Source organism: Phyllobates terribilis, unplaced genomic scaffold (genome assembly GCF_046119375.1).
Source record: "Phyllobates terribilis strain yellow unplaced genomic scaffold, ASM4611937v1 Scaffold_12__6_contigs__length_324123572, whole genome shotgun sequence".
In the NCBI taxonomy this organism is placed as follows: Eukaryota; Metazoa; Chordata; class Amphibia; order Anura; family Dendrobatidae; genus Phyllobates; species Phyllobates terribilis.
In genome coordinates this window covers 195,024,364-195,050,605 of record NW_027362772.1, presented here as the reverse complement: position 1 = coordinate 195,050,605, position 26,242 = coordinate 195,024,364, and the positions used below count along the sequence as shown (strand labels likewise).

At 44.3% G+C, this 26,242-nt stretch overlaps 1 protein-coding gene across 5 annotated transcripts; it reads left to right on the top strand.

Annotated features, from left to right (window-relative positions):
- Positions 1-1,323: 1,323 nt before the first annotated feature.
- Positions 1,324-25,545, top strand: UBE2S (ubiquitin conjugating enzyme E2 S). 5 transcript variants are annotated; one of them, XM_073656551.1, is made up of 5 exons: positions 1,324-1,482; positions 1,600-1,695; positions 4,810-4,957; positions 20,027-20,217; positions 25,047-25,545. In XM_073656551.1, the coding sequence occupies exons 2-5, from the start codon at positions 1,693-1,695 to the stop codon at positions 25,338-25,340; spliced, it is 636 nt and encodes a 211-aa protein (XP_073512652.1). In that variant the 5' UTR covers positions 1,324-1,482; positions 1,600-1,692; the 3' UTR covers positions 25,341-25,545. The 5 variants fall into 5 exon arrangements, with proteins under 5 accessions (XP_073512652.1, XP_073512656.1, XP_073512654.1 ...); XM_073656555.1 differs by having other exon boundaries at positions 1,327-1,482; positions 1,596-1,695; XM_073656553.1 differs by having other exon boundaries at positions 1,327-1,489; positions 1,603-1,695.
- The last annotated feature ends 697 nt before the right edge of the window (positions 25,546-26,242 follow it).

Sequence of the window (26,242 nt, the reverse complement as noted above, 5' to 3'; positions counted from 1 at the left end):
ACCTGGGTGTGGATGAGACTCTCCTCTCCTCCACACCCGGGTACCATCCGCACATTAGAACGCACCAATTACGCAAGTACAGATGCTGTCTTGCGGAATTGGCGCGTTCTAATGCAAGTCAATGGCGGCGAAATCGCCGCGTTTCCGCAAAATTAATTGACATGCTGCGGATTTTTGACCGCAGCGTTAACGCTGCGGAAAAATCCGCATCATGGGCACAGCACATGCGGATTTCCATTGGGGAACATTGCTTCCCTTCTACCATGCGTTTTTCATGCGTTTCCGCGGCGTTTACGCAACTGCAAAAACGCCGCGGAAACGCATGAAATACGCATCGTGTGAACACAGCCTTATGCTGCGTTCAAAAATCCGCAGCATGTCATTTAATTTTGCGTTTCCGCAAGCGGAATTGCCTTTGTCCAATGCATAAAAAACGCAAGGCAATTCCGCATGTGGAAAACGCGTGATAAACGCGCGAAAAACGCGTGCGGAATTCCGCATGCGTTTTTCCGGGAGAGAACTTGCATTTATGCAGCAGAAATTTTCTGCTTCATAAATGCAACGTGGGCACATAGCCTAAAAAATATGCTTCAGGTCCGCAACGTGGGCACATAGGTGAAAGTGGCCCCTCACCTCTAGGGCCCTGGTGATGACGTCCACCCTTGGATGTATCTGTCCAGGAGCTCCCTGCCCATGTTCGCAGCTCTCCCCTCTCCTTCTCGATCACTGGGGTCTATCCGCAGGGTGTGAAGCTGGTGTGACTGGAGCGGTGGTCACCGCACACATCTGCTCCAATCATCCTTCTCGGGACCCCGGACATAGCGGAGCACTGCGCTCCCTGCTCTTCAGACCTTGCGGTCGGGAATGGATCGAAGAGAACGTCCAAACTCAAGAACATGAAAGCAGGCGTAGTGCAGAAAGGGTTAATACAGTGGCCTGACACGTGTGTAGGTATTAGTAGAGTCACATGTGTTTACATATAAAGAGACGTGAGTAGGAGAGCCGTCGTATGAGTCTGTGTGAACGTGTCATATCCCTGAGTCTATAGCGCAGACACCAGACATTCCGTCACGTGTGAGTGAGCACCACACACTGCAGGTGCTACCGTGCTCCCAGGGGCCACCGCGGCTACTACTTCCCAGGTACTTCAGCGTCACTCTGCGATATTCAAACCGCCCAATCCAGAGCCGCGTTGTTTGGTGCGAGGCCGCGCTCCTGCACTGCACGCTGTTATTGGAAGCTGGGCATGCCAATCATTGCGTAGGACCTTCTACGGATCAAAATTGGTTTATGTGGACGGTTATTGGTTAACAGGTGTGACGTCGAAGCTCTCTGATAGGACAGAGAGAACGGTTTGGAGTGGGCGTGTCCAGAAAATAGACGAAGGTTATATGAAGGGGTGTCGGTGGGCCGTGGAGGCTTAGTGCCGGGGAGCCGAAGCTAGGACGGGAGGCCTGGGTGTAGGGAGACCAGGCGGTGACGGTAAGGGGTGGGTCCCGTAAGCTCACGAATGAGGAAAGAACGTGTGCGGATGTAAGTGTAAACTAGGCCCCAACTTGGCATCAGCGTCACTTCCATTTCCTTCTCGTTCCCTGCTAGCAGGCCCTTCTTTCCGGATTCCCCTTACTGGAGCGCTGTACACACCGGAGGAGAGCGCGGTATCTACTGTGGCAGCCCGTAACCTCCTGCGGCATGGTGAGTGTGCGGGGCCTGTGCGGCGTCTCCCATTGTCTGCTGCCCTGTGACTGCGGCCTCCTCATACATGACAGGTAGGAGGCAGGGGCGGCGGGCCGGTACTGCTCCTGTAGCTACAGTGTCCATGTGCCACGTACGGTGCCCCTGGCCGTGGTAAGGCTGACCACACGGTGCTGTAATCGCAGGGTGTCATTGCTGCTGAGAGCAGTAGTGCTGCATGCAGTGCCTCTATCCTATCGCTGCTGAGAGCAGTAGTGCTGCATGCAGTGCCTCTATCCTATCGCTGCTGGGAGCAGTAGTGCTGCATGCAGTGCCTCTATCCTGTCGCTGCTGGGAGCAGTAGTGCTGCATGCAGTGCCGCTATCCTGTCGCTGCTGGGGCCAGTAGTGCTGCATGCGCTGCCGCTATCCTGTCGCTGCTGGGGCCAGTAGCGCTGCATGCGCTGCCGCTATCCTGTCGCTGCTGGGGCCAGTAGTGCTGCATGCGCTGCCGCTATCCTGTCGCTGCTGGGGCCAGTAGTGCTGCATGCGCTGCCGCTATCCTGTCGCTGCTGGGGCCAGTAGTGCTGCATGCGCTGCCGCTATCCTGTCGCTGCTGGGGCCAGTAGCGCTGCCGCTATCCTGTCGCTGCTGGGGCCAGTAGCGCTGCCGCTATCCTGTCGCTGCTGGGGCCAGTAGCGCTGCCGCTATCCTGTCGCTGCTGGGGCCAGTAGCGCTGCATGCGCTGCCGCTATCCTGTCGCTGCTGGGGCCAGTAGCGCTGCATGCGCTGCCGCTATCCTGTCGCTGCTGGGGCCAGTAGCGCTGCTTGCGCTGCCGCTATCCTGTCGCTGCTGGGGCCAGTAGCGCTGCTTGCGCTGCCGCTATCCTGTCGCTGCTGGGGCCAGTAGCGCTGCCGCTATCCTGTCGCTGCTGGGGCCAGTAGCGCTGCCGCTATCCTGTCGCTGCTGGGGCCAGTAGCGCTGCCGCTATCCTGTCGCTGCTGGGGCCAGTAGCGCTGCCGCTGCTGGGGCCAGTAGCGCTGCCGCTATCCTGTCGCTGCTGGGGCCAGTAGCGCTGCATGCGCTGCCGCTATCCTGTCGCTGCTGGGGCCAGTAGCGCTGCATGCGCTGCCGCTATCCTGTCGCTGCTGGGGCCAGTAGCGCTGCTTGCGCTGCCGCTATCCTGTCGCTGCTGGGGCCAGTAGCGCTGCTTGCGCTGCCGCTATCCTGTCGCTGCTGGGGCCAGTAGCGCTGCCGCTATCCTGTCGCTGCTGGGGCCAGTAGCGCTGCCGCTATCCTGTCGCTGCTGGGGCCAGTAGCGCTGCCGCTATCCTGTCGCTGCTGGGGCCAGTAGCGCTGCCGCTATCCTGTCGCTGCTGGGGCCAGTAGCGCTGCCGCTATCCTGTCGCTGCTGGGGCCAGTAGCGCTGCCGCTATCCTGTCGCTGCTGGGGCCAGTAGCGCTGCCGCTATCCTGTCGCTGCTGGGGCCAGTAGCGCTGCATGCGCTGCCGCTATCCTGTCGCTGCTGGGGCCAGTAGCGCTGCATGCGCTGCCGCTATCCTGTCGCTGCTGGGGCCAGTAGCGCTGCCGCTATCCTGTCGCTGCTGGGGCCAGTAGCGCTGCCGCTATCCTGTCGCTGCTGGGGCCAGTAGCGCTGCCGCTATCCTGTCGCTGCTGGGGCCAGTAGCGCTGCCGCTATCCTGTCGCTGCTGGGGCCAGTAGCGCTGCCGCTATCCTGTCGCTGCTGGGGCCAGTAGCGCTGCCGCTATCCTGTCGCTGCTGGGGCCAGTAGCGCTGCCGCTATCCTGTCGCTGCTGGGGCCAGTAGCGCTGCCGCTATCCTGTCGCTGCTGGGGCCAGTAGCGCTGCCGCTATCCTGTCGCTGCTGGGGCCAGTAGCGCTGCCGCTATCCTGTCGCTGCTGGGGCCAGTAGCGCTGCCGCTATCCTGTCGCTGCTGGGGCCACTTGCGCTGCCTGCCCTGCCGCTATCCTGTCGCTGCTGGGGCCAGTAGCGCTGCCTGCCCTGCCGCTATCCTGTCGCTGCTGGGGCCAGTAGCGCTGCCTGCCCTGCCGCTATCCTGTCGCTGCTGGGGCCAGTAGCGCTGCCTGCCCTGCCGCTATCCTGTCGCTGCTGGGGCCAGTAGCGCTGCCTGCCCTGCCGCTATCCTGTCGCTGCTGGGGCCAGTAGCGCTGCCTGCCCTGCCGCTATCCTGTCGCTGCTGGGGCCAGTAGCGCTGCCTGCCCTGCCGCTATCCTGTCGCTGCTGGGGCCAGTAGCGCTGCCTGCCCTGCCTCTATCCTATGGCTGCTGGGAGCAGTAGCGCTGCTTGCTGTGCCGCTATCCTATCGCTGCTGGACACCATGGTTGCACCTGACTCTAGGCAGCATGTCACCAGGTCCATGTCGTCTGAACCACAGGCCACATGAATCCAAGCTGGCGATGTGATTACTGACAGGTGTATAAATGCGCAGTAAGAACTTCTATAGTCTTTTGAAAACTATGAATCTGTCTCTTCAATCTGTCCTTCCCCTGCTTCAGTTTGTTAAAAAATCATTCTGTGCTGTGCTCTCCTTCCCCAGGTCCACATGTGAGTCTCTGCTGCTCTGTCTGGCATTGGCTGCGGCATAGACAACAGTAAATGTGTGAGCTCAGAGGGGGGATGTCGGTCAACCCTACTGATTGGCTTACTGATTGGCTTACTGATTGGCTTACTGATTGGCTTACTGATTGGCTGTCAGCTTTGCAGCTGATGCTGGAAGCCTTGACAAACAGTGCTGTACCTGGGGAAGGAGTACGGCACGGATTGGTACTTTACATGACAAATTCCATTTAAAAAACAACACTATTAACCTGCACATACGGGGTTAATCTGCATGTTGATAGGGTTCTGGCACAGCGCCTGCACCGAGAGCCCTGCTGCCGAGAGGAAATAAACTTTATTCCCTCCTGGCAGCATTTGGTTTCCAGTCATAGTGGTGGCTTCAGTCACCGCTCAGCATATAGAGAGCAACGGCTGCACCCTAGTTTCTCGAAAGCATCTATTCAAGTTTTAGCTTCACTAGACATTTCCATGCGTTATTTGTTACTCTTCCGTTTGATACAATATTGATGGGTTTTTTTTGCTTTCTCTTTGCAGAATTCAAACGTTGAAAACTTGCCTCCACATATAATTCGCCAGGTTTACAAAGAGGTCTCTACGTTGACATCTGACCCTCCAGAAGGCATAAAAATCATTCCAAATGAAGACGATATAACTGATGTACAAGTTAGCATTGAAGGGCCAGGTTAGTATTATATACTGAAAATTCTTTAAAGATCCACTCCAGCGTTTTATTTATTGCACCGTTGGAATGGTGCATTAAATGTAATTCCCCTGTGTGATACTCGCCTGCCGCTGCCTTCATTTTCCAGCGTCGCTCTGGTGAAAAGTGACCGGTCAGCAGCTCCAGTGTTTCATGGCGTGGCACAGATCTCTCTTCAGTACAAGTCTGAGAACCTCGTTCTGGCTGTTAGATTTGCATTGAGCTCTTGTGACATAACTTCTGACTTCCAGCCAGTCAGAAGGTATGGGTGCAAGATGGCGCTGTGGGGTTGGAGCATCATTTGTAAATGGTAAAGCCGCTGGAAGGTGAGTATAAGAATGGGGGCAGGGTGCTTACATTTAAAGGGCCACTACAGTACTGGAAAAAAAATCAGCTGGAGTGGTGCTTTAAAGAGAGTTTTCCACTTTTATAAAAGTAAACCCAAAACTTATTTTCTAATGTAAAATGGATGAGTGTTGTGCTCTGCTCCATCCACGACAAGAGCCTGGCTGCTGTACACAGCCAAACTCCTGCATGTGCTGCTGGCAAAAGCTCCCATCCAAGCACTTTAATGGAGCCTGTCACTATAGAAAACGCTACTTACCTGCAGGTAAAAGGTGTTCCAGTGCTGTCTGGTCGCCTTACTGAAAGTGCGGCTTCTTGAAGGACATGAACTATCCTACTGGGAGCAGTTAGTTACTGCTCACTAACTGTTTTCGGTGACTGTAAGCATACCCCTGGCTCTTCAACAATCGGCTATGAAAAAAACACACTGCGAGCTGTCAAAGCACTTGAGTGTGCTTACAGGCGCCGCTCACTGTATAGTCAGTTGTGAGCGGTGATTAAAGCGGCTTCGTACACGCTCCCATGATTGAAAGCTGGGGGCTTCTGGGAGAAAATAGGCAAATAGTTGTGCAAAATCTCTGCAGAAGGATCTCAGACTAATTAGAAGATCATATTAAGTACCTATTGTTAAAATATAACTTTTCATTTTACCTTTAAAAATCCATTTAGACTTCAGACACATACAGGTATATTTCACTAAATTAGAATATCATCAAAAAGTTAATTTATTTCAGTTCTTCATTACAAAAAGTGAAACTCATATATTATATAGTCATTACAAACGGCGTGATCTATTTCAAGTGTTTATTTCTGTTAATGTTGATGATTATGGCTTACAGCCAGTGAAAACACAAGTCATTATCTCAGTAAATTAGAATACTTTATAACAAATTGAAAAATGTTTTTTAAATCCAAACTGTTGTCCTACTGAAATGTATGTTCAGTAAATGCACTCAGTACTCGGTCGCAGCTCCTTTTGCATCAATTACTGCATCAATGCGGCGATCAGCCTGTGGCACTGCTGAGGTGTTATGGAAGCCCAGGTGGCTTTGATAGCAGCCTTCAGCTCGTCTGCATTGTTGGGTCTGGGGTCTCTAATCTTCTCTTCACAATAGACCATAGATTCTCTATGGAGTTAAGGTCGGGCGAGTTTGCTGGCCAATCAAGCACAGTGATGCGGTTGTTTTTAAACCAGGTATTGGTACTTTTGGCAGTGTGGACAGGTGCCAAGTCCTGCTGGAGAATGACATTTCCAACTCCAAAGAGCTTGTCGGCAGAAGGAAGCATGAAGTGCTCTAAAATTTCCTGGTAGACGGCTGTGCTGACTTCGGTCTGGATAAAACACAGTGGGCCTACACCAGCAGATGACATGGCTCCCCAAACCATCACTGATTGTGGAAACTTCACACTAGACCTCAAGCAGCTTGGATTGTGGCCTCTCCACTCTTCCTCCAGACTCTGGGAACTTGATTTCCAATTGAAAATTGGAACTCTGGGACCTTATAAAGTGGAGTGTGTCAATGACTGCCTGCTGGCCATCTGTCAAGTCAGCAGTCTTCCCCATGATTGTGGAGCTACTGAAACAGACTAAGGGACCTTTTTAAATGCTTAGGAAGCTTTTGCAGGTGTTTTCTGTTAATTTTTTAATTTACTGAGATATTAACTTGTTTTAATTGGCTGTAAGCCATAATCATCAACATTAACAGGAATAAACACTTGAAATAGATCACTGTTTGTAATGACTCTATATGAGCTTCACTTTTTGTATTAAAGAATTGAAACAAATTAACTTTTTGATATTCTAATTTAGTGAGATGAACCTGTATAAACACCACAAAAAGTGATACACCTCACACCAATACAACAACCAGATTGCGGTCTGTCTATTCTCTTGATATCCCTCCAATTGTCACTAAATCTGACCCTGCCTTACAGCGGAGGTCTATTTGAAAAATCTTCTGTCAATCTAAAACTAATTGAGAACAATCTAAAATCTAGATCGGGTCCAGACTTTAATAGAAATTAGGGGCTGCTACAGACTTCAATAGAAAGGTATCAAACCCTGCTTAAGGAGCGAAAACGGACACAATTCCAGAGGGACCTTAGAGCCTTCAACGAGAATCAAGCATACAATTTTCAAAGGATAACACCTGTAGAAATATCCTAAACTGATACTCTTCGGATACAGAAAAAAACAATGTATCCGTGAGAGGGCTACAACTTTTCGAAGAGAGGAAAACGAGATCTAAATGGCAAAATCCCAGAGGAGCATACGGAAAAAGGGGGAGAGGGATATACAGGAGCACAGAGAGAACACTAGATGAAACACCTTCAAACTCTGGGGGTGCCTCTGCTCAGCTGCCTTTTTTGGAACAGGGTGTGAGGACAGTCTGCTACCTAAGACCGAAATACAATTAGATAAAGGGAGGATAGTTAACCTGTCATCACACATAATTACGAGAGATGAATATAACATTTTATTGAAAGGTCTTAACTTTGTGCCCTCAAATGTAATTGTTTTGAATGGGTAAAATACTTAAATCTATTTTGCCAGAAACTGAAATGGAGGAAGTTTTTCATGCACAACGTTGAGGAACAGTGCCGAAGGTTGGGACTAGAGGCAAATAATCTTGAGGGTTAGTGAGCGCTTGAAGGTTTAAGTGAAAATGAGATTGGGGATGAAAAAGGGCCATATACTAACCTAAGGAATAAGAGTACTAGATTGTCACCAAAAGGGGATATATTAAGTATAGATATATTTTTAGAACTAGTGGAAAAGGACCTGCGAAAAATGAAATCATCTAGCACTAATTCCAGGCCCAACCTCAGTGAAAGCAAGAAACAGGTCTGGAGGACCTTAAAAAAAGATGCCAAGATAGTGATCAAGTCATCTGACAAGGGGGACAATCTCGTTATCATTAATGTGGGCTATCGTAGAATGTGCCTTGTGATCCTTGACGACTCATCGACATATAAAATAGTGAGGTCTGAATCTATTGTAAGGCACAAAGAGGACCTGAGAAACTTGCTTGAAGGAGCTATGCAATTTGAACTAATCTCCACTAATGAATTTAACTTCCTCCCTACATACCTTCTGATGGCAACTTTTTACACTTTGCTGTCGCCCCTAAAAGGTCTCCCTATAGTGTCTGGAAATGATTCTCTGATCCAAAATTGTGGAGCAATTCTACAGCAGCATCCTGCATGAATTTGGTATCCAAGGGGTGCAACATTTCCTTAAAACAAGATTAGTCGCATGCAAACCTCACAACGACTGTTAGTGATTTGCTCACACTCACATAATGTGTTCCTATTTGATCAGAAGTACTTCCACCAGTTCAGGGGCACTGCGATGTAGAGCCCCTGTGCCCCACCGTATGCTAACCTGTTTCTGAGCTGGTGGGAGGAAACCATTGTTTTCTGTGATGAGCCGAAGTAGTGGCAGTCTTGCATAGGAATATGGTACCGCTTTATACATGACATCTTAGTATGGCTGGGAACAGCAAATGATTTTCTTAAATTTATTGCTGACCTAAACATAAATCATATTGGGCTTAAATTTACACTTGAAATGAGAGAAGATGAGATTCCTTTCCTAGATGTCATTATTGGGAAAGAAAAAGATGGCAGTCTGGAGATGTATTTATCGTAAACCTACCAGTACAAATAGTCTCCTTGAGTGGAAGAGCCACCACCCGGCTCCTTTGCGATAAGTAATTCCAAAAGGTCAATTCCTGAGACTCAAAGGAATTGTTCTTCCATCAATGAATTCCTTAGAGAAGCAGGTGAAATGTACAGTAGATTCAGAGACAAGGGCTAACCCCAGCAGATCCTTGATTCGGCATATACCTTTGCGGGAAATCAAAATAGAATTTCTCTTACGAAGTTATAAGAAGAGGGATGACGATCAGGATGTTGGTATGAGATTCATCAGGACATAGTCAACATCACCATATACACAATATCCTTAGGAAACACTGGGAGATCCTTGGAATGGATCCTGACTTGTGTGAGATTGTGGGGATAAACCCAAAAATTACTTTTAGAAAGGGCAAATCATTAAAAGATCAGGTGGTGCATAGCCACTACAAAAGGCTGACTGCTGTGGGCACGTGGCTTGACAGAAAGATATGCGTTTTTTACAGGTGTTGGAGATTGTCACTTTTGTAGGTACATGCTACCGAATATGAGCTTTGTGAGTGCATCAAACAAAAAGATTCTATCAGAGGGATTTTTCCAATTGTAAGAGATCAGGTGTAATATATATTGCAACGTGCCCATGCCCACTGAACTATGGGTAAAACCAAGAGAACTGAGGAAGTGTTAGTGAACATTTGGGCGATATCAGAAATGAGTATGATACGCCATTGTCCAGACACATGAGAGCTATTTATCAGGGAGAAACAGATAAAAATCCAATTTGCGATTAGGCTGCGTGCCCACTATGCGTTTTTGCAGCGGAATTTCCGCAGTGAAAACGCTTAAACGCTTAGTAATACATGCCCCATGGTCCCCAATTATCTGCATGTGCTGTAATCATGTTGCGAAAATTTCCGCTGCTGATTATCATTGCGGAATAATCCGCAGCATGTCCATTATTTTTGCGGAAATGCGGTGTAATTGCTGCCATTGACTTGCATTGAACCACATAATATCCGCATGACTACATGTGCACATGCAGATATTAAGCGATTCAATGTGCGGCTGGTACCTGGGTCTAGAGGACAGGAGACTCTCTTCCAGACCCGGATACCATAGTACCTGTTAAAAAAAATAACTTAAAATAAACATTATGCTCACCTTCTGATGGCCCCCAGTCTCGTGTACGGTGCGTCCTGGCTCGCGATGGTGTAAAAGGACCTTCCATTTTTATTCTTTTAACTATTAACTTGGTCACGCTATATAAATCCATGCCGGTTGCATGGATTTATATAGTGTGACCAAGTTGTCAAGCACTTTTCCAAGTGATGCTAAAATCGCTTGGAAAGCACTTGACAACCTGCATGTGAAGAACGCTTGACAAACGCTTCTACCTGGCAGGAAAAACGCATGTAAAATCCGCATGTGTGTTTCCTGGCAGGGAGATGCAGAAAAAATCTGCAGCATTTCTGCATCGTGAGCACATATCCTTATCGAGGTAGCTAAACTAAGCCACAGAGGGGGTGATTTTGATAAGTGTCTCTTAAAGCGAGAATGTGAGTGGCCATCCTTAGGCTATGTGCCCACAATGCAGAAATGCTCAGGATTTTTTCCTGAGTGTTTCTGCATCTCCCTGGCAGAAAAAAACACATGCGGATTGTATGTGTTTTCCTGCCAGGGACATACGGAAATGAAGCGTTCTTCACTGGCATTTCCGCATGCGGGTTGACAAGCGCTTTCCAAGCGATTTTTAGCATCACTTGGAAAGTGCTTGTGACAAATGGGTCACACTATATAAATCCATGCCGTTTGCCGTCTGACCCGAGAGAATGGTTAAAAATAAAAAAATAAACCTATACGTACCTTCCGATGGCTCCCGAGACTTGCTGCGCTCCTGTGCTGGCTGCCGGCAGATCACGGTACACTGTACTGAAAGACCTGCCGTCACATGACTGACGTCACCGCAGGTCCTTCAGTCCTGCGCGATTGCCAGCACAGGGAAGGAGTCCGGGGGCCGTCGGAAGGTGAATATAATCTTTATTTTTTATTTTCTTTAACAGCTTTTAATGGTACCTGGATGTGGAGGAGAGTCTCCTGTCCTCCACACCCGGTTACCATCCGCACATTAGAAAGCGCCAAATACGCAAGTACAGATGCAGTCTTGCGGAATTGGCGTGTTCTAATGCAAGTCAATGGCGGCGAAAACACAGCGCTTCCGCAAAATTAATGGACATGCTGCGGATTTTTGAGCGCAGCATAAACGCTGCGGAAAAATCCGCAGCATGGGCATTGAAAGTGCGGAATTGCATTGGAGACCATGGGGGGAAGGTTTACCAAGCGTTTACGCTGCGGAAATTCCACAGCGTAAACGCTTGAAAAACTCTTCGTGGGCACACAGCCTTAAGCTGCAAAAACAGAAAAAAAACATCCGAGAAATTGCTACAATATTAGGAGTCGCAAAATCTACAGTTTGATACATCCTGAGAAAGAAAGCACTGGTGAACTCATCAATGCAAAAAGACCTGGGTGCCCACGGAAGACAACAGTGGTGGATGATCGCAGAATAATCTCCATGGTGAAGGGGTTTCTCTTCAAACAGCCAACCAAGTGAAGAACACTCTCCAGGAGGTAGGTGTATTAATATCCAAATCTACCATAAAGAGAAGACTGCATGAAAGTAAATACAGAGAGGGTTCACTGCACAGTGCAAGCCACTCATAAGCATCAAGAATAAAAAGGCTAGACTGGACTTTGCTAAAAAAACATCTAAAAAAGCCAGCACAGTACTGGAAGAACATTCATTGGATAGATGAAACCAAGATCAACCTCGACCAGAATGATGGAAAGAGAAAAGTATGGCGAAGGCATGGTACAGCTCATGATCCAAAGCATACCACATCATCTGTAAAACATGGTGGAGGCAGTGTGATGGCTTGGGCATGCATGGCTGCCAGTGGTACTGGATCACTAGTGTTTATTGATGATGTGACACAGGACAGAAGCAGCCGAATGAATTCTGATGTATTCAGAGCCATACTGTGTGCTCAGATCCAGCCAAATGCAGCCAAACTGATTGGTCGTCGTTTCATACTACAGATGGACAATGACCCAAAACATAAAGCCAAAGCAACCCAGGAGTTTATTAATGCAAAGAAGTGGAATATTCTTGAATGGCCAAGTCAGACACCTGATCTCAACCCAATTGAGCATACATTTCACTTGTTAAAGACTAAACTTCAGACAGGCCCACAAACAAACAGCAACTGAAAACCACCGCAGTGAAGGCCTGGCAGAGCATCAAAAAGGAGGAAACAGCATCTGGTGATGTCCATGACTTCAAGACTTCAAGCAGTCATTGCCAATAAAGGGTTTTCAACCAAGTACTAGAAATGAACATTTTATTTACAATTATTTAATCTGTCCAATTACTTTTGGTCCCTTTAAAAACAGGGTGGCACATGTTAAGGAGCTGAATGTCTGAACTTCAACTGCATCTGAATTGTTTTGTTTAAAATTCATTGTGGTAATGTCTAGAACCAAAATTAGAAAAATGTTGTCTCTGTCCAAATATATATGGCCCTAACGGTGTATGTGTGTGTGTGTGTGTATATATATATATATTTTTTTTCATTTTTCAAAAGAGCAGGCGTGGAAATATTCTATCCCTCTCCTTTGTCATGACCCGTTGCTGCTATAATACATCCCTTTAGTCAGACCTTATTGGTTTATTAAACTTCCTTTCCCTTCCTTAGTGTTTGGTCTAGCAGAAATGGAAATATATTTGCGCATGTTTGAGTATAGACATATTAAATATATAAATACATCTGCGCATGTTTATATATACTTAAAAATATTTGACACTACAAAAAAATCATATAAACTGGTACCTTGTGGGCAATGTTTGGACAGGTGTCACTCAGGATGAAAAGGATCTGGGCTGTCTATCTCTGACACGCTTGTGCATGGAGTGCTGATGTGGTTAGTCTGGTCGTGTAAATTTTGGAGGTTGTGTAGAAGCATGCGTTTCGTGCCTATCATGGGCCGTTCCCGAGGTGGAATGCAGTATGATGCCGAGGTTACGGTACATCCGGTGACGTGATCGCTAGTCAGGGCAGTCTATCTGTAAATGCCCCACTTGTTTTCCAGTCATACACAGATGCGACCGCAGGTGAGGATCACCTATCTAGATCCCACTTGACTACCGGTCATGCGCAGAACCGTGCGTTCCACACTGTATAGGGGTGGGCCCTGGGCTGGAATGCATGAAGCATGCATCATTTCCGGTCTAGTGCTGTTTTATCTGGTGGATCAACGTGATAAGATCTGATAAATAGTCTTATGGAATGGTAAACTGACGGCTATGATCTACAACACTTTTGAGGGGCTATGAGAATGTGAATTTCTGTTAGTGCTTAGGTGGAGGTGTACCTGAACCGTGCTGCAGGAAGTAGATGATGAAAAAGGGGGGGGGCACCTGTTTGTCTGAGCTATATAGAGAGGGAGATAGATGGATACAGTTGTGCTCAAAAGTTTACATACCCCAGCAGAATTTTTCCTTTCTTGGCCTTGTTTCAGAGAATATGAATAACATAAAAAACTTTTTCTCCACTCATGGTTATTGGTTGGGTGAAGCCATTTATTGTCAAAGTACTGTTTTCTCTTTTTAAATCTTAATGACAACCAAAAACATCCAAATGACCCTGATCAAAAGTTCACATACCCTGATGATTTTGGCCTAATAACATGCACAGAATTTGACACACATGGGTTTGAATGGCTACTAAAGGTAACATCCTCACCTGTGACCTGTTTGCTTGTAATCAGTGTGTGTGCATAAAAGCTGAGTGAGTTTCTGGGATCCAGACACTCTTGCATCTTTCATCCATCCACTGACGCTTATGGATTGAGAGTCATGGGGAAAGCAAAAGAATTGTCAATGGATCTACGGGAAAAAGGTAGTTGAACTGTATAATACAAGAAAAGAATACAAAAAGATATCCAAGGAATTGATAATGCCAGTCAGCAGAGTTGAAACTGCGATTAACAAATGGAAAATCAGGGGCTCTGCAAAAACCAAACCACGGTCAGGTAGACCAGCAAAAATTTCGGCCATAACTGCCAGGAAAATTGTTCAGGATTAAAAAAAAAACACAAATAACATCAACTGAAATTCAGGACACTCTGAAAACTAGCGATGTGGCTGTTTCCAGATTCACAATGAGGCACTTAAGAAATGGGCTGCATGGTCAAGTCACCAAAAGAAAGCAATTACTGTTCAAATGCCACAAAGTATCTCACCTTCAGTACCCCAAAGAGCACGGAGACAAGCCTCAAAACTTCTGGAACAATGTAATTTAGAGTGATGAGACCAAACTTGAACTTTTTGGCCCCAACCATAAACGTTAAATTTGGAGAGAGGTCAATAAGGCCTATGATGAAAGGAACACCATTCCTACTGTAAAGCATGGAGGTGGATCGCTGATGTTTTGGATGTTTGAGCTACAAAGGCACAGGAAACTTGGTAAAAGTTGAAGGAAAGATGAAAGCAGCACGTTATCAGCAAATACTGGAGGCAAATTTGCACTCATCAGCCCGGAAGCTACACATGGGACGCACTTGGACGTTCCAACATGACAACGATTCAAAACACAAGGCCAAGTCGACCTGTCATTGACTACAGCAGAACAAAGTGAAGGTCCTGGAGTGGCCATCTCAGTATCCTGACCTCAATATCATTGATCCATTCTGGGGAGAACTCAAGCGCGCAGTTCATGTTAAACAGCCCAGGAATTTACAGGAACTGGAGGCTTTTTGCCAAGAAGAATGGGCAGCTTTACCATCTGAGAAATTAAAGAACCTCATCCACAACTACCACAAAAGACTTCAAGCTGTCATTGATGTTAAAGGGGGCAATACACTGTATTAAGAACTGGGGTATGAACTTTTGTTCAGGGTCATTTGGATGTTTTCGATTGTCATTAAGATTTAAAAAGGGGAAAACACAGTAGTTTGACAATAAATGGCTTCACCCAACCAATAACCATGAGTGGAGAGAGTTTTTTTTGTTATTCATATTCTCTGAAACAAGGCCAAGAAAGCAAAATTTCTGCTGGGGTATGTAAACTTTTGAGCACAACTGTATATTATATACACTGCTCAAAAAAATAAAGGGAACACTCAAATAATACATCCTAGGTCTGAATGAATGAAATATTCTCATTGCATACTTTGTTCTGTACAAAGTTGAATGTGCTGACAACAAAATCACACAAAAATCATCAAGGGAAATCAAATGTATTAACCAATGGAGGCCTGGATTTGGAGTCACCCCCAAAATTAAAGTGGAAAAACACACTACAGGCTGATCCAACTTTGATATAATGTCCTTAAAGCAAGTCAAAATGAGGCTCAGTATTGTGTGTGGCCTCTGTCCCTGTATGACCTCCCTACAACGCCTGGGCATGCTCCTGATGAGGTTGCGGATGGCCTCCTGTGGGATCTCCTCCCAGACCTGGACTAAAGCATCCGCCAACTCCAGGACAGTCTGTTGTGCAACGTCACATTGGTGGATGGAGCGAGACATAATGTCCCAGATGTGCTCAACCGGATTCAGGTTTGGGGAACGGGCGGGCCAGTCCATAGCTTCAATGCCTTCATCTTGCAGGAACTGCTGACACACTCCAGCCACATGAGGTCGGGCATTGTCCTGCATTAGGAGGAACCAAGGGCCAACCGCACCAGCATATGGTCTCACAAGGGGTCTGAGGATCTCATCTCTGTACCTAATGGCAGTCACGCTGCCTCTGGCGAGCACATGGAGGGCTGTGCGGCCCTCCAAAGAAATGCCACCCCACACCATTACTGACCCACTGCCAAACTGGTCATGCTGAAGGATGTTCTGGCAGCAGATCGCTCTCCACGGCATCTCCAGACTGTCATGTCTGTCACATTTGCTCAGTGTGAACCTGCTTTCATCTGTGAAGAGCACAGGGCGCCAGTGGCGACTTTGCCTATCCTGGTGTTCTGTGGCATTTCTTTAGAGGGCCGCACAGCCCTCCATGTGCTTGCCAGAGGTAGCCTGACTGCGATTAGGTACTGAGATGAGATCCTCAGACCTCTGGAGACCAAATGCTGGTGCAGTTGGCCCTGGGTTACTCCTAATGTGGACTGGCCTGCCGTTCCCCAGACCTGCATCCGATTGAGCACATCTGGGACATCATGTCTTACTCCATCCACCAACGTCACTTTGCACCACAGACTGTCCTGGAGTTGGCGGATGCTTTAGTCCAGGTCTGGGAGGAGATCCCACAGGAGACCATCCGCAACCTCATCAGGAGCATGCCCAGGCGTTGTAGGGAGGTCATACAGGCACGTGGAGGCCACACACAATACTGAGCCTCATTTTGACTTGTTTTAACACTAGGACTACTGGACTCATGACCCCGCCGAGAACTACTGAAAGGAGTCATTTTGACTCCTTGCTTGTTTTCGTTTATTTTTAGAGTTTCATTTGTGGTTATTTATTAATAATTATATTTTTTGTAATGTATTATTATTGTGAGATCCAACAGTAATGCTTTTGATTGTTTTTTTTCTGCTTTTCTTATTTTTCTACAGAAAATAACAATAATTATAATAGACGTTTTTCAAACATTTTTTTTTATTCAAGTGCACACATATAAACAACAACTGAAGAACAAAAAGCAGAGAAAATGTAGGTGGAGGAGCATAAAAATGAAAATATGGCGCAGAATTCACCTTCTAAACATTTGGTGTTTCGCATTTTAGGCATTGCCTTTGATTTATGGCAGTACATTGCCCACACAAAGACTTACCACAAGTCTTACAATTTCCGACAGATCTATTTTTCTTGCACTTTTCTTTGATCTGGCAAAATTTTGTTTGAACCATCACTTCTGAGCATGTAGAAACTTGGGACGTGGAACCCTTTTCCCTATCTGTGACATAAGGACCACTCAACTCTCTCACAAGCGTTTGCAAAAATGCCTTGCGTGACATTTTTTGGTGGGTAATCTCCTTGAATATTATCCATGCATTTATACCCGCAAAGTCTAAGGCATTTTCAAATGCATGAACAGGCCATCTCCTTGTGCATGTTCGTGTGGTATATTTTCGTGCCATCTGATCCACTACATCTACTCCATATTTTGTTTCATTGTAAAACTTTACTGTTTCTGGAGTTTTTTTAGCGGAATCAGACGCAACAACAACATCTGGATGGACGGAACTCAAAATGACAACATTTTTGTTGGGCTTTCCTTGATATACTGTAAGTGTAAAATTGTCTTCATTTCTAAACACTTTAGTGTTGTACAATTCCTCTTTCATGGATTTTATTTCTTTAGGCACTTCTCGCCTTATCTTGTTCAGTGTTCCCACGATGGTTGTTCCTTTGCTTTTTAGCTGTTTAGCTAATTTTACTGAAGCAAAATAATTATCGGTTGTAACATTGCGACCTTTTTTCAAAAACGGGTCCAATAACTTCATTACCACATGGTCAGCTAAACGGTCCTCAGCACGGCGTGTGTCATCTTTGCCTAGATAAGGGAAGCCATTTGCCAGATATTTGCTCCTCTTATCAACAGCTAGCCAATATTTGTGGCCATATTTATCTGGTTTGGAAGGCATGTACTGCGTGAATGGACACCTAGTTTTGCTTGGGAAAAGTTGCTCATCCACCATTATGTATGGGCCAGGTTTGTAACACGCAATACAATTTTCAATAAACCTGTCCCACACAGTAGAAAATAGAGCAAACTTGTCCGTTTGCAGTCTCTCCGATCGAGTAGATTTCTCATCAAATCTGAGAAACCTCATAATTTCAACAAAGCGGTCCCTAGACATTGTCGCTTTGCAAAACGGTATTCCCCAGTCATTACACCAAATACTGCTAATCGAGTGACGGTTCGTGCCAGATATTCCACGAGCATAGAATATCGCAATGAATGCATCTAGCTCCTCATCAGATAGAGTTTGTTCAGCATTACACAGTAATACAAGCAGGTAAAACACAAGGAAAATGTGAAAAGTTGACATGTAAATTGAACTACATCTATATGAACATCAGGGTAAATAAGACAGAGTGAAAAAATTATGCACAAAACTTTATAGCAACATTTAGTGACAAAAGGACCTCAAAATATAGTAGGGAGTCAAAATGACTCCCTTCAGTAGTTCTTGGTAAATTTTGAAAAAAACGCGCAAATTTTTCACCAAAATTATTTATTCTCACAAAATCTTTTTTCACATCATATTTGAGGAAAAGTCACCGAGTTTCAAGCCGGAATTCTGAAAAATGTAGTCACAGAAGAGAATTAAAAAACAAAAGGAGTCAAAATGACTCCATCAGTAGTTCTAGTGTTAAGGACATTACATCAAAGTTGGATCAGCCGGTCGTGTGTTTTTCCACTTTAATTTTGGGGGTGACTCCAAATCCAGGCCTCCATTGGTTAATACATTTGATTTCCATTGATGATTTTTGTGTGATTTTGTTGTCAGCACATTCAACTTTGTACAGAACAAAGTATTCAATGAGAATATTTCATTCATTCAGATCTAGGCTGTGTTATTTGAGTGCTCCCTTTATTATTTTGAGCAGTGTATATTTATATATCAAAGGTAGTAATCACTACACACGGTACTGGATAATTTTGCTTCAAGTGAAAATAATTTATTCCAATATAGTCAAAAAACGTGAAATAAACAACAAGATAGAAGCTGACTTTTCGGCCACCACGTGGCCTTGATCAGTGTCGCTAAACAATCAAAATAAATACAAAGAATCCATTTGCTATTTACAATATTTGCACAAATTTTGTGAACCTATGTCAAATGATAGTTTTAATAGAGAGATCTAAAATTATAGATGTTCTTCAGGTCAACTGTCCCTCAGTGATCTAAATGAGTAGTTCAAAGGTAGAAAGAAACGTGGGTTGTTGTGTGGAAAATTGTATTTGAAATAGGTGTTTGTACCTGTTGGGTCTTGTATCCTGGTGGTCTTAAACGTCTCCCTATGACTGCACGATGGTACAAGGACCCCAAGAAAGGAGAAATCGGGTCTCAGGTTAAACCTATGGTTCCTTCTGGCAGAGTGGGTTCCTGTTCAAATATGACAATATGAATAAAGAGGTCCAATTGACCTCCTAATGCTATATAAGAAAATTGAGCCATACCCCTGTGCCAAGTAGGCTGTGTATTATGAACCGTTCCTTGTCCTGGGTATCCAATATATGGTTCATGCAAAACTGCATGATAGGAGGTTTAAAACGGTGTCTAATTTAGTTTAACATAGACGTATCATCACCAGAAATGTCTGCATGTAGAAAAAAATCCCACTTTACCTTAGGGTAATTTTAATGAAAGGGGAGAATGCTTTCCAGGTACTGGTCACTAATTTACTATAGAGTATTGGTAGTTATATTGAAGGTGTCGATCTGTTGGTAAATTATAGTAGAGGAATTCCAATTTTAAGTACGTAGAGATGGAAAGCAAAGAGAAGTAGATTTTATTACCATCTCTACGTACTTACAATTGGATTTGTGCTAATTCTTGATTGGAATTTTTAAATTATTGAAATAGACTTCATGATTTTATCTGCATCATCTTGATTCATGGATCAGAAACTGGATCACCTTCCTCTTAGCATTAATATTAGAGCCCTACTTATGTCTGCATAAGGGATTATTATTATTATAAGGGATAACTCAGAGGAGCCAACGATTAGTCTGTATGCAATTCACAGACCCCTTATTGCCAGTGTACCTGACCCCTTATTACCAGGGTACCTGGCTGATTTTTCCAAACACTGATGGTTTGTGTGGACTTTGACTAATATAGTCCATGCTACAGACCAGAATAATGCATATTATGTAAGGGCAGTTCTGCGGGTGAGCACACAGCCAGTCACATCTGCAGTTTGTAGTCATGACTAACCCGATTTTCTATGTGGCCACCTGAACGCGTCCTTGCAGTGATCTGATATAGTGCCTGTTGGTTTTTTTTACTTGTAAGTTATTACTGTCAAACTTGTTTTTTTTTGTTTTGCAGAGGGAACTCCATATTCAGGGGGGATTTTCAGAATGAAGTTAATCTTGGGCAAAGATTTTCCTGCTGCTCCTCCAAAGGGATACTTCCTTACCAAAATATTTCATCCAAATGTTAGCAACAATGGAGAAATCTGTGTAAATGTTTTAAAGAAAGACTGGAAAGCAGAACTTGGCATTAGACACGTGTTACTGGTAAGAGCAAAATCATGTCCACCTAAGTGATGTATTGTCAGCGTACAGATGAGTGTGGGTTCTGATGACCAGTCCATTACATGCTCTTTAATAAAATGTTGGATAATGTAGTCTATGTAACAGTCTAGTGGAAATAGCCCAATATGACATTCATATACAAGTAAAAAGCATGTAAACTGATAAGTCACACCTTAAAGTGTCAGACTGGCGCCTTTATACTGATTAAAATGATACCAGGGTTGATTAAATCCGTCCTGTGGATGTTTAATCTGTATTAACATGTATTTGCATTAATCGCTGTTTGCGCAGATTATCGATTGCCGATAGATGCTATTGCGCATGTGCCGTCACCATTTTGTTGGAGCCCAATTTATTTATTTTTTTTTTGCTCCAACAAAATGGCTGCGCTTGCACAGTAGCATCTATTGGCAAGCGATGGATGCTACTGCGAATGTGATGCCGCCGGCGCCATTTTGCTGTAGTTACAATTTTTTTACTGGCCGCAATATGAACTGCACAAGTACAGTATTTAAAACAGGAGGCGGGTCACTGAAGGTTCACTGACCTGTCATTGTAAGCCCATAAGGATGAATATGAGAACAGAGCACCACATAAGCCCCATCCACAGGCCGCCCCGGAGCATGTGCATTATCTCCCAAACTGCAAATAAACAACCACAAAAAAACATCAACCCAGCTATCACTATAATCAATGTAGCGGCACCAACCAGACACTGCCTTTAGTTTACTGAGCACAAACCTGATGACAGGTGCGCTTTCAAGAATAACAGTTGTTTTAATTTTTATTGCATAAACTAATAGTACACATGAAAATGGCTGCGTAATGTTATCAGAGAATTTGGCTTTTCTCCTCCTGACATGATCATTCTCAACTTATGGGTAAAATCTGTATTCAGTGAAGACATGTTTCCCTGTCACGTTGCGGTCACAAGGTGCGGGCTTTCAGCCTTCTGTATCCCTTGTGTTTTGGCTTCTTTGGGCAGAAGGAGGTGGCCCTCCTGCAGTTCTGAGCAATACTCGCAGGAGTCCTGTGATTGTATGGTGACACAAGTTTGCTTCAGTAGAACAATAAAGTGCAGATTGCAGCCCTAAGTCGTCTGCTCCGAGGTGTATGCATCTTTGGCTATGTTTCACTTTTCTGACAGCCCTGACAGATGTGTAAATTAGGCAGGGCTTAGCAGTCACCACACTATTTTTCTATTAAGTTGACTGAAATACAGCAGACTTGACTCAGCCAAGGGTTTTCTCTAGCTCTAGAAAACGGTCATGAAACACTTTGAAAAGTCACAAAGCTTGCAGAATTGCGCAAAAATGTAGCAACGTCTGACTTTTTCACTCCAGTTTTAAGCATGCCGAAATGACAGCATTGGGCATGGGGAGTGACTGATCTCTGCTCTAGCTACTTGCATCTGACACATGCACACCTAGGGGGGTCATAGCTTCCTTTGTGGTATTTGTTGAACATGTGAAGCTAAATTGTCATCTTCTGAATAAACCCTTAATTGAGTAGAGTAACTGGTTTTTATTTCATAAATCAGTAATACACTTGAAAATAGGCAGCTGTGTAATATATCAGATCTGCTTCTTTCTCCACTACAATTGATCAGTCATCAAAGTTCTCAATTTTAAGATAAAAATCTGGATTCAGTGAAGAACTTCCCATTACTAATTGGAAATGGCAGCTGCTATGGATACAATTCTATGTAATGGGAGGAGCTAGTGGCAGAGCTCCTCCCCCACCTATCTACATAGAATCTCATCAGTAGCAGCTGCCATCTCCTATCTCAATAATGGTAAAGTGTTCACTGAATACAGATTTGATCTCAGAATTGAGAGTTTTGATAACTGATCAGTTCTGGCAGAGAAAGAAGCAGATCTCTCTGATAAGATATATTACACAGTTTAGTTTCATTTGCACTATTGATTTATGAAATACAAATTAAAACGACTGTTACTCTTGAAGTGCCCCATATGGCTTAAAAATACCTCCTGGACCTGCAATGTCAGCGCTGTTGTTCCCAAGGTGAACAGTCATGGGACTGCTGCAGCCTTCTCTTCTCTACATTGCAGAATATGAAAGGTGAGTGTCACTTTAAATGGGACACTTAAAGTAACCATTTTTATATCACAAAGCAATAGAACACAGGAAAGTAAGCAGCTTTGTAATATATCAGAAATCTGCTTTTCTCTTCCTGGATTGATCTTCACTCTCAATCGGTAAAATCTGTATTTGGTGAAGACGGAAACTCCCACTACAAATAAAGATGTTGCTTTTACAATTCTATGGAGGGGTGGGGAAAGGAAGGCTGAGGACGGAGAGGTAGAGGCGCATATGGGTTTCTACAAGTACTCCTGAAACCATAGTTTCCATTCTCCATAGCATTTTAAGCACAAACTGCCATCTCCTATCTCCGCAATGGGAAAGTCTGTTCCTTGAAGACATACTGTGGCTTGCGAAAATATTTGCCCCACTTGGATTTTTACCTATTTTTTTTTTACATTACAACCTGTCTTTAAATATTTTTGTAATCTGATTTGTGTGTGATGCATCAGCACTAAATAGTCTAAGTTGGTGAAGTAAGAAAAATAAAGGCATAAATTAAATTTATGGGATCAAATAACTAAAAATTGGCATGTGCATATGTATTCACCCCTTTTGCGATGAAGCCCCTAAAAATTTCTGGTGCAAGCAATTACCTTAAGCCACATGCTTAATGACAGGAAGTCCACCTGTGTGCAATCTAATGTCACATATCTGTGCATATATACACTTTACCTTTTCTGAAAGGCCACAGGCTGCAACACCATTAAGCAAGAGGCACCACTAACCAAACACCATGAAGACCAAGAAGATCTCCAAACAAGTAAGGGACAAAGTCAGGGTTGGATTCTAAAAAAAAAAAAAAAAAAAATCCCAATGTGATCCCTTGAGCACCATCAAATCCATTATGAAATGGAAAGAATGCCACCAAAACTCAGCCCAGGCAAGGAGGGCATTGATCAGAAAAGCAGCACAGACCAAATATAACCCTGAAGAGACTGGAGTATCTGTCCATATGACCACAATAAGCCGTACACTAAAGGTCCCCTCTATGATTTGACAGAAAAAAGCCTTTTCTTACACAAATTGTAAGGTTTGTTTTGAGTTTGCCAAAAGATGTGGGAAACTCTCCAAATGTATTGAGGAAGGTGCTCTGGTCGGATGAGACCAAAATTTTACTTTTTGGCCACCAAATTAAATGTTCTGTCTGATGCCGAACCAACACAGCTCCTCACCCCAAGAACACCATCCCCACAGTGAAACATGGTGGCAGCATTATGTTGTGGGGATGTGGCAGCAGGGACAGGGAAAATGGTCCGAGTCGAAGGGAAGATGGATGGTGCAGGGACAGGGAAAATGGTCCGAGTCGAAGGGAAGATGGATGGTGCAGGGACAGGGAAAAATGGTCTGAGTTGAGGGGAAGATGAATGGTGTGAAATACAGGGATATTCTTGAGCAAAATCTGTTTCAGTGATTTGAGACTGGGATGGAAGTTCACCTTCCAACAAGACAATGACCCACAGCATACTGCTAAAGCAACACTTTAGTGGTTTAAGGGGAAGTGTGTAAATGTTTAGGAGTGACCTAGTCAAAGCCCAGACCTTAATCCAATTGCAAAACTGTGGTCAGACTTGAAGATTGCAGCTCAGTAGGGAACCATCTAACTTTAAGGCTATGTTCCCACGTAGCAAATTTGATGCAGAGTGTTTTTGCCTCTCTCCGGCAGAAAAAAAAACGCATGCAGATATACATGTGTTTTTTTTCTGCCAGAGAAGCGTGTTTACAGTGTTTTTACATGTGTTTATTCAAGCACTTTTCCAAGCGATTTTGAGCATCACTTGGAAAAGTGCTTGACAAGTTGGTCACACAATGTAAATCCATGCAACCGGCATGGATTTATATTGTGTGACCAACTTGGATGCTTTAAATGCTGCATCTATAGTAAAAAAAAAAAAAAAAAACCTGTAGGCTCACCTCTCCAGTCTCCTCCCAGCGGCGATCCTCTCTTCGGCGTCCCGCGGTGTACTGGCAGGACCTGCGTTGACATCATTTAGTCAGCTGATGGTCACGCAATCATCACCTGACCGCTGACGTCAGCGGTCGCATGACCGTCAGCTGACTAGTGTCAATGCAGGTCCTGCCAGTACACCGTGGGACGCCGAAGAGAGGACGCTACCGGGAGCAGACTGGAGAGGTGAGTATACAGGTTTTTTTATTTTTAACTTTATTTTTTTCACCGCGTGGTAGCCAGGATGAAGAGGAGTTGGTCTCCTTCTTCCTGGGTACCACACGCACCGCAATTACACTGCAAATACGCGAATTTGCAGCTTAATCTCGGTAGATTTCAGTTTTGTCCTATTTGCTTCACAAAAAACAAACATTTACAGTTGTAGGCATGTTCTTTACCCGAACTGATGTGAACCCTAAAAAAAAAAACATGAAATTCCAAGTTGTAAGGTAACAAAACATTGAAAATGCCAAGGGGTGTTAATATTTTTGCAAGCCACTGTATTTAACCCGTGAATTGAAAATGAGCGCTCAATCCAGGATGTGAAAGGATCAGATTTCTGTAATAAAATATATTATAAAGTTTAATGTTTGCATGTACTAATGAATAAAAAAATGAAAATGACTGTAACCCTTTAAACAATTACTAATAGTCCAGCAGTGGAAACCCCTTTAAGTTACTTCACAGATGAAAATGCAGCTGGAGGCTAGTGATGCTTATTGGTTATTATCTTAGATGTTTGTTTTTCTTTTTTATCAAGACCATAAAGTGTTTGTTGATTCATCCGAACCCTGAATCAGCGCTGAATGAAGAGGCCGGACGACTTTTACTGGAGAACTATGAAGAGTATGCATCCCGTGCAAGACTAATGACAGAAATTCATGCCCAGAGCTCATCTTTAAGGGGCAAAGATGCCACGGACCCCTGCTCATCTGCATCAGCTGCAGTGGCCGTTGGGGATGGGCCCATGGCCAAGAAACATGCTGGAGACCGTGACAAGAAACTTGCAGCAAAAAAGAAGACAGACAAAAAGCGAGCTTTGCGGCGACTTTAGGTGGAAGTCTCAGGAGGGTTGAGGTTGGAGTGAACTTTTAGACCAGGTAGGGAGGGACCGTGCAAGACGTTTTGGGGGAAGTAATAAATCCATGTCCTGTTTTTCCCCTTTTTGTTTTCTTTTTTAAAGCCTGCTTTTGTTAGTTTTTTCCAATCTAAGTTATTTAAATTATACGTCTATTAAAATACATTTTTTCATAAAGAAATCTGATTTTATTTGAACTCTTTTATTTCAAACATTCCATATGAAACAAGCTTTTGGTTAATGAGGGGATGTGCACATGATTTTATTTTTGTTTGGCATGTTAAAATTGTTTCTTTCCTTACATTTCATAAACTAAACTCCTTTTTCATTTTATTTTTGGAAAACACAAGTGTAATGTTCCACATTTAACTTAATGATCAGCTTTTGGGTTGTCAATGCAGAAAAAAAGCACAAACAGGCAATAAAAACCTGTATAAAAAAAACTTGGAGGATGTATATCAAATGTAAATCTCTGCATAAGCAGCCTGGCATCAAGTACTGAATAGCAAAAGGATAAATGCTGCAAAAAATGCAAAACAGATTCTCTGAAACATTAATGTGAACAGGTCTTACAAAATTAAATATACTGAAAATTAGTGTTTAATGGTTCCCACTGGCAATTTTGTTTTATTTTTTGTTCCCCAAGAGCCAGAATTATATATTTTTCAGACGACCCGGCCATAGGTGGACTTTTATTTTGCAGCATTTTTTAATGACCGTTTAATGTACCAGATAATGATCTGAAGAACAAAACAAATCTCTGGGTTAAAATGGAAAATAGCAGCTACATAATTTTAATTTTGTTTGTAACAGTGTTCACTGATAAAAATAACGTTAATCTGCTGGTCAGTACAAAAATGGCAATATCAGATTTATAG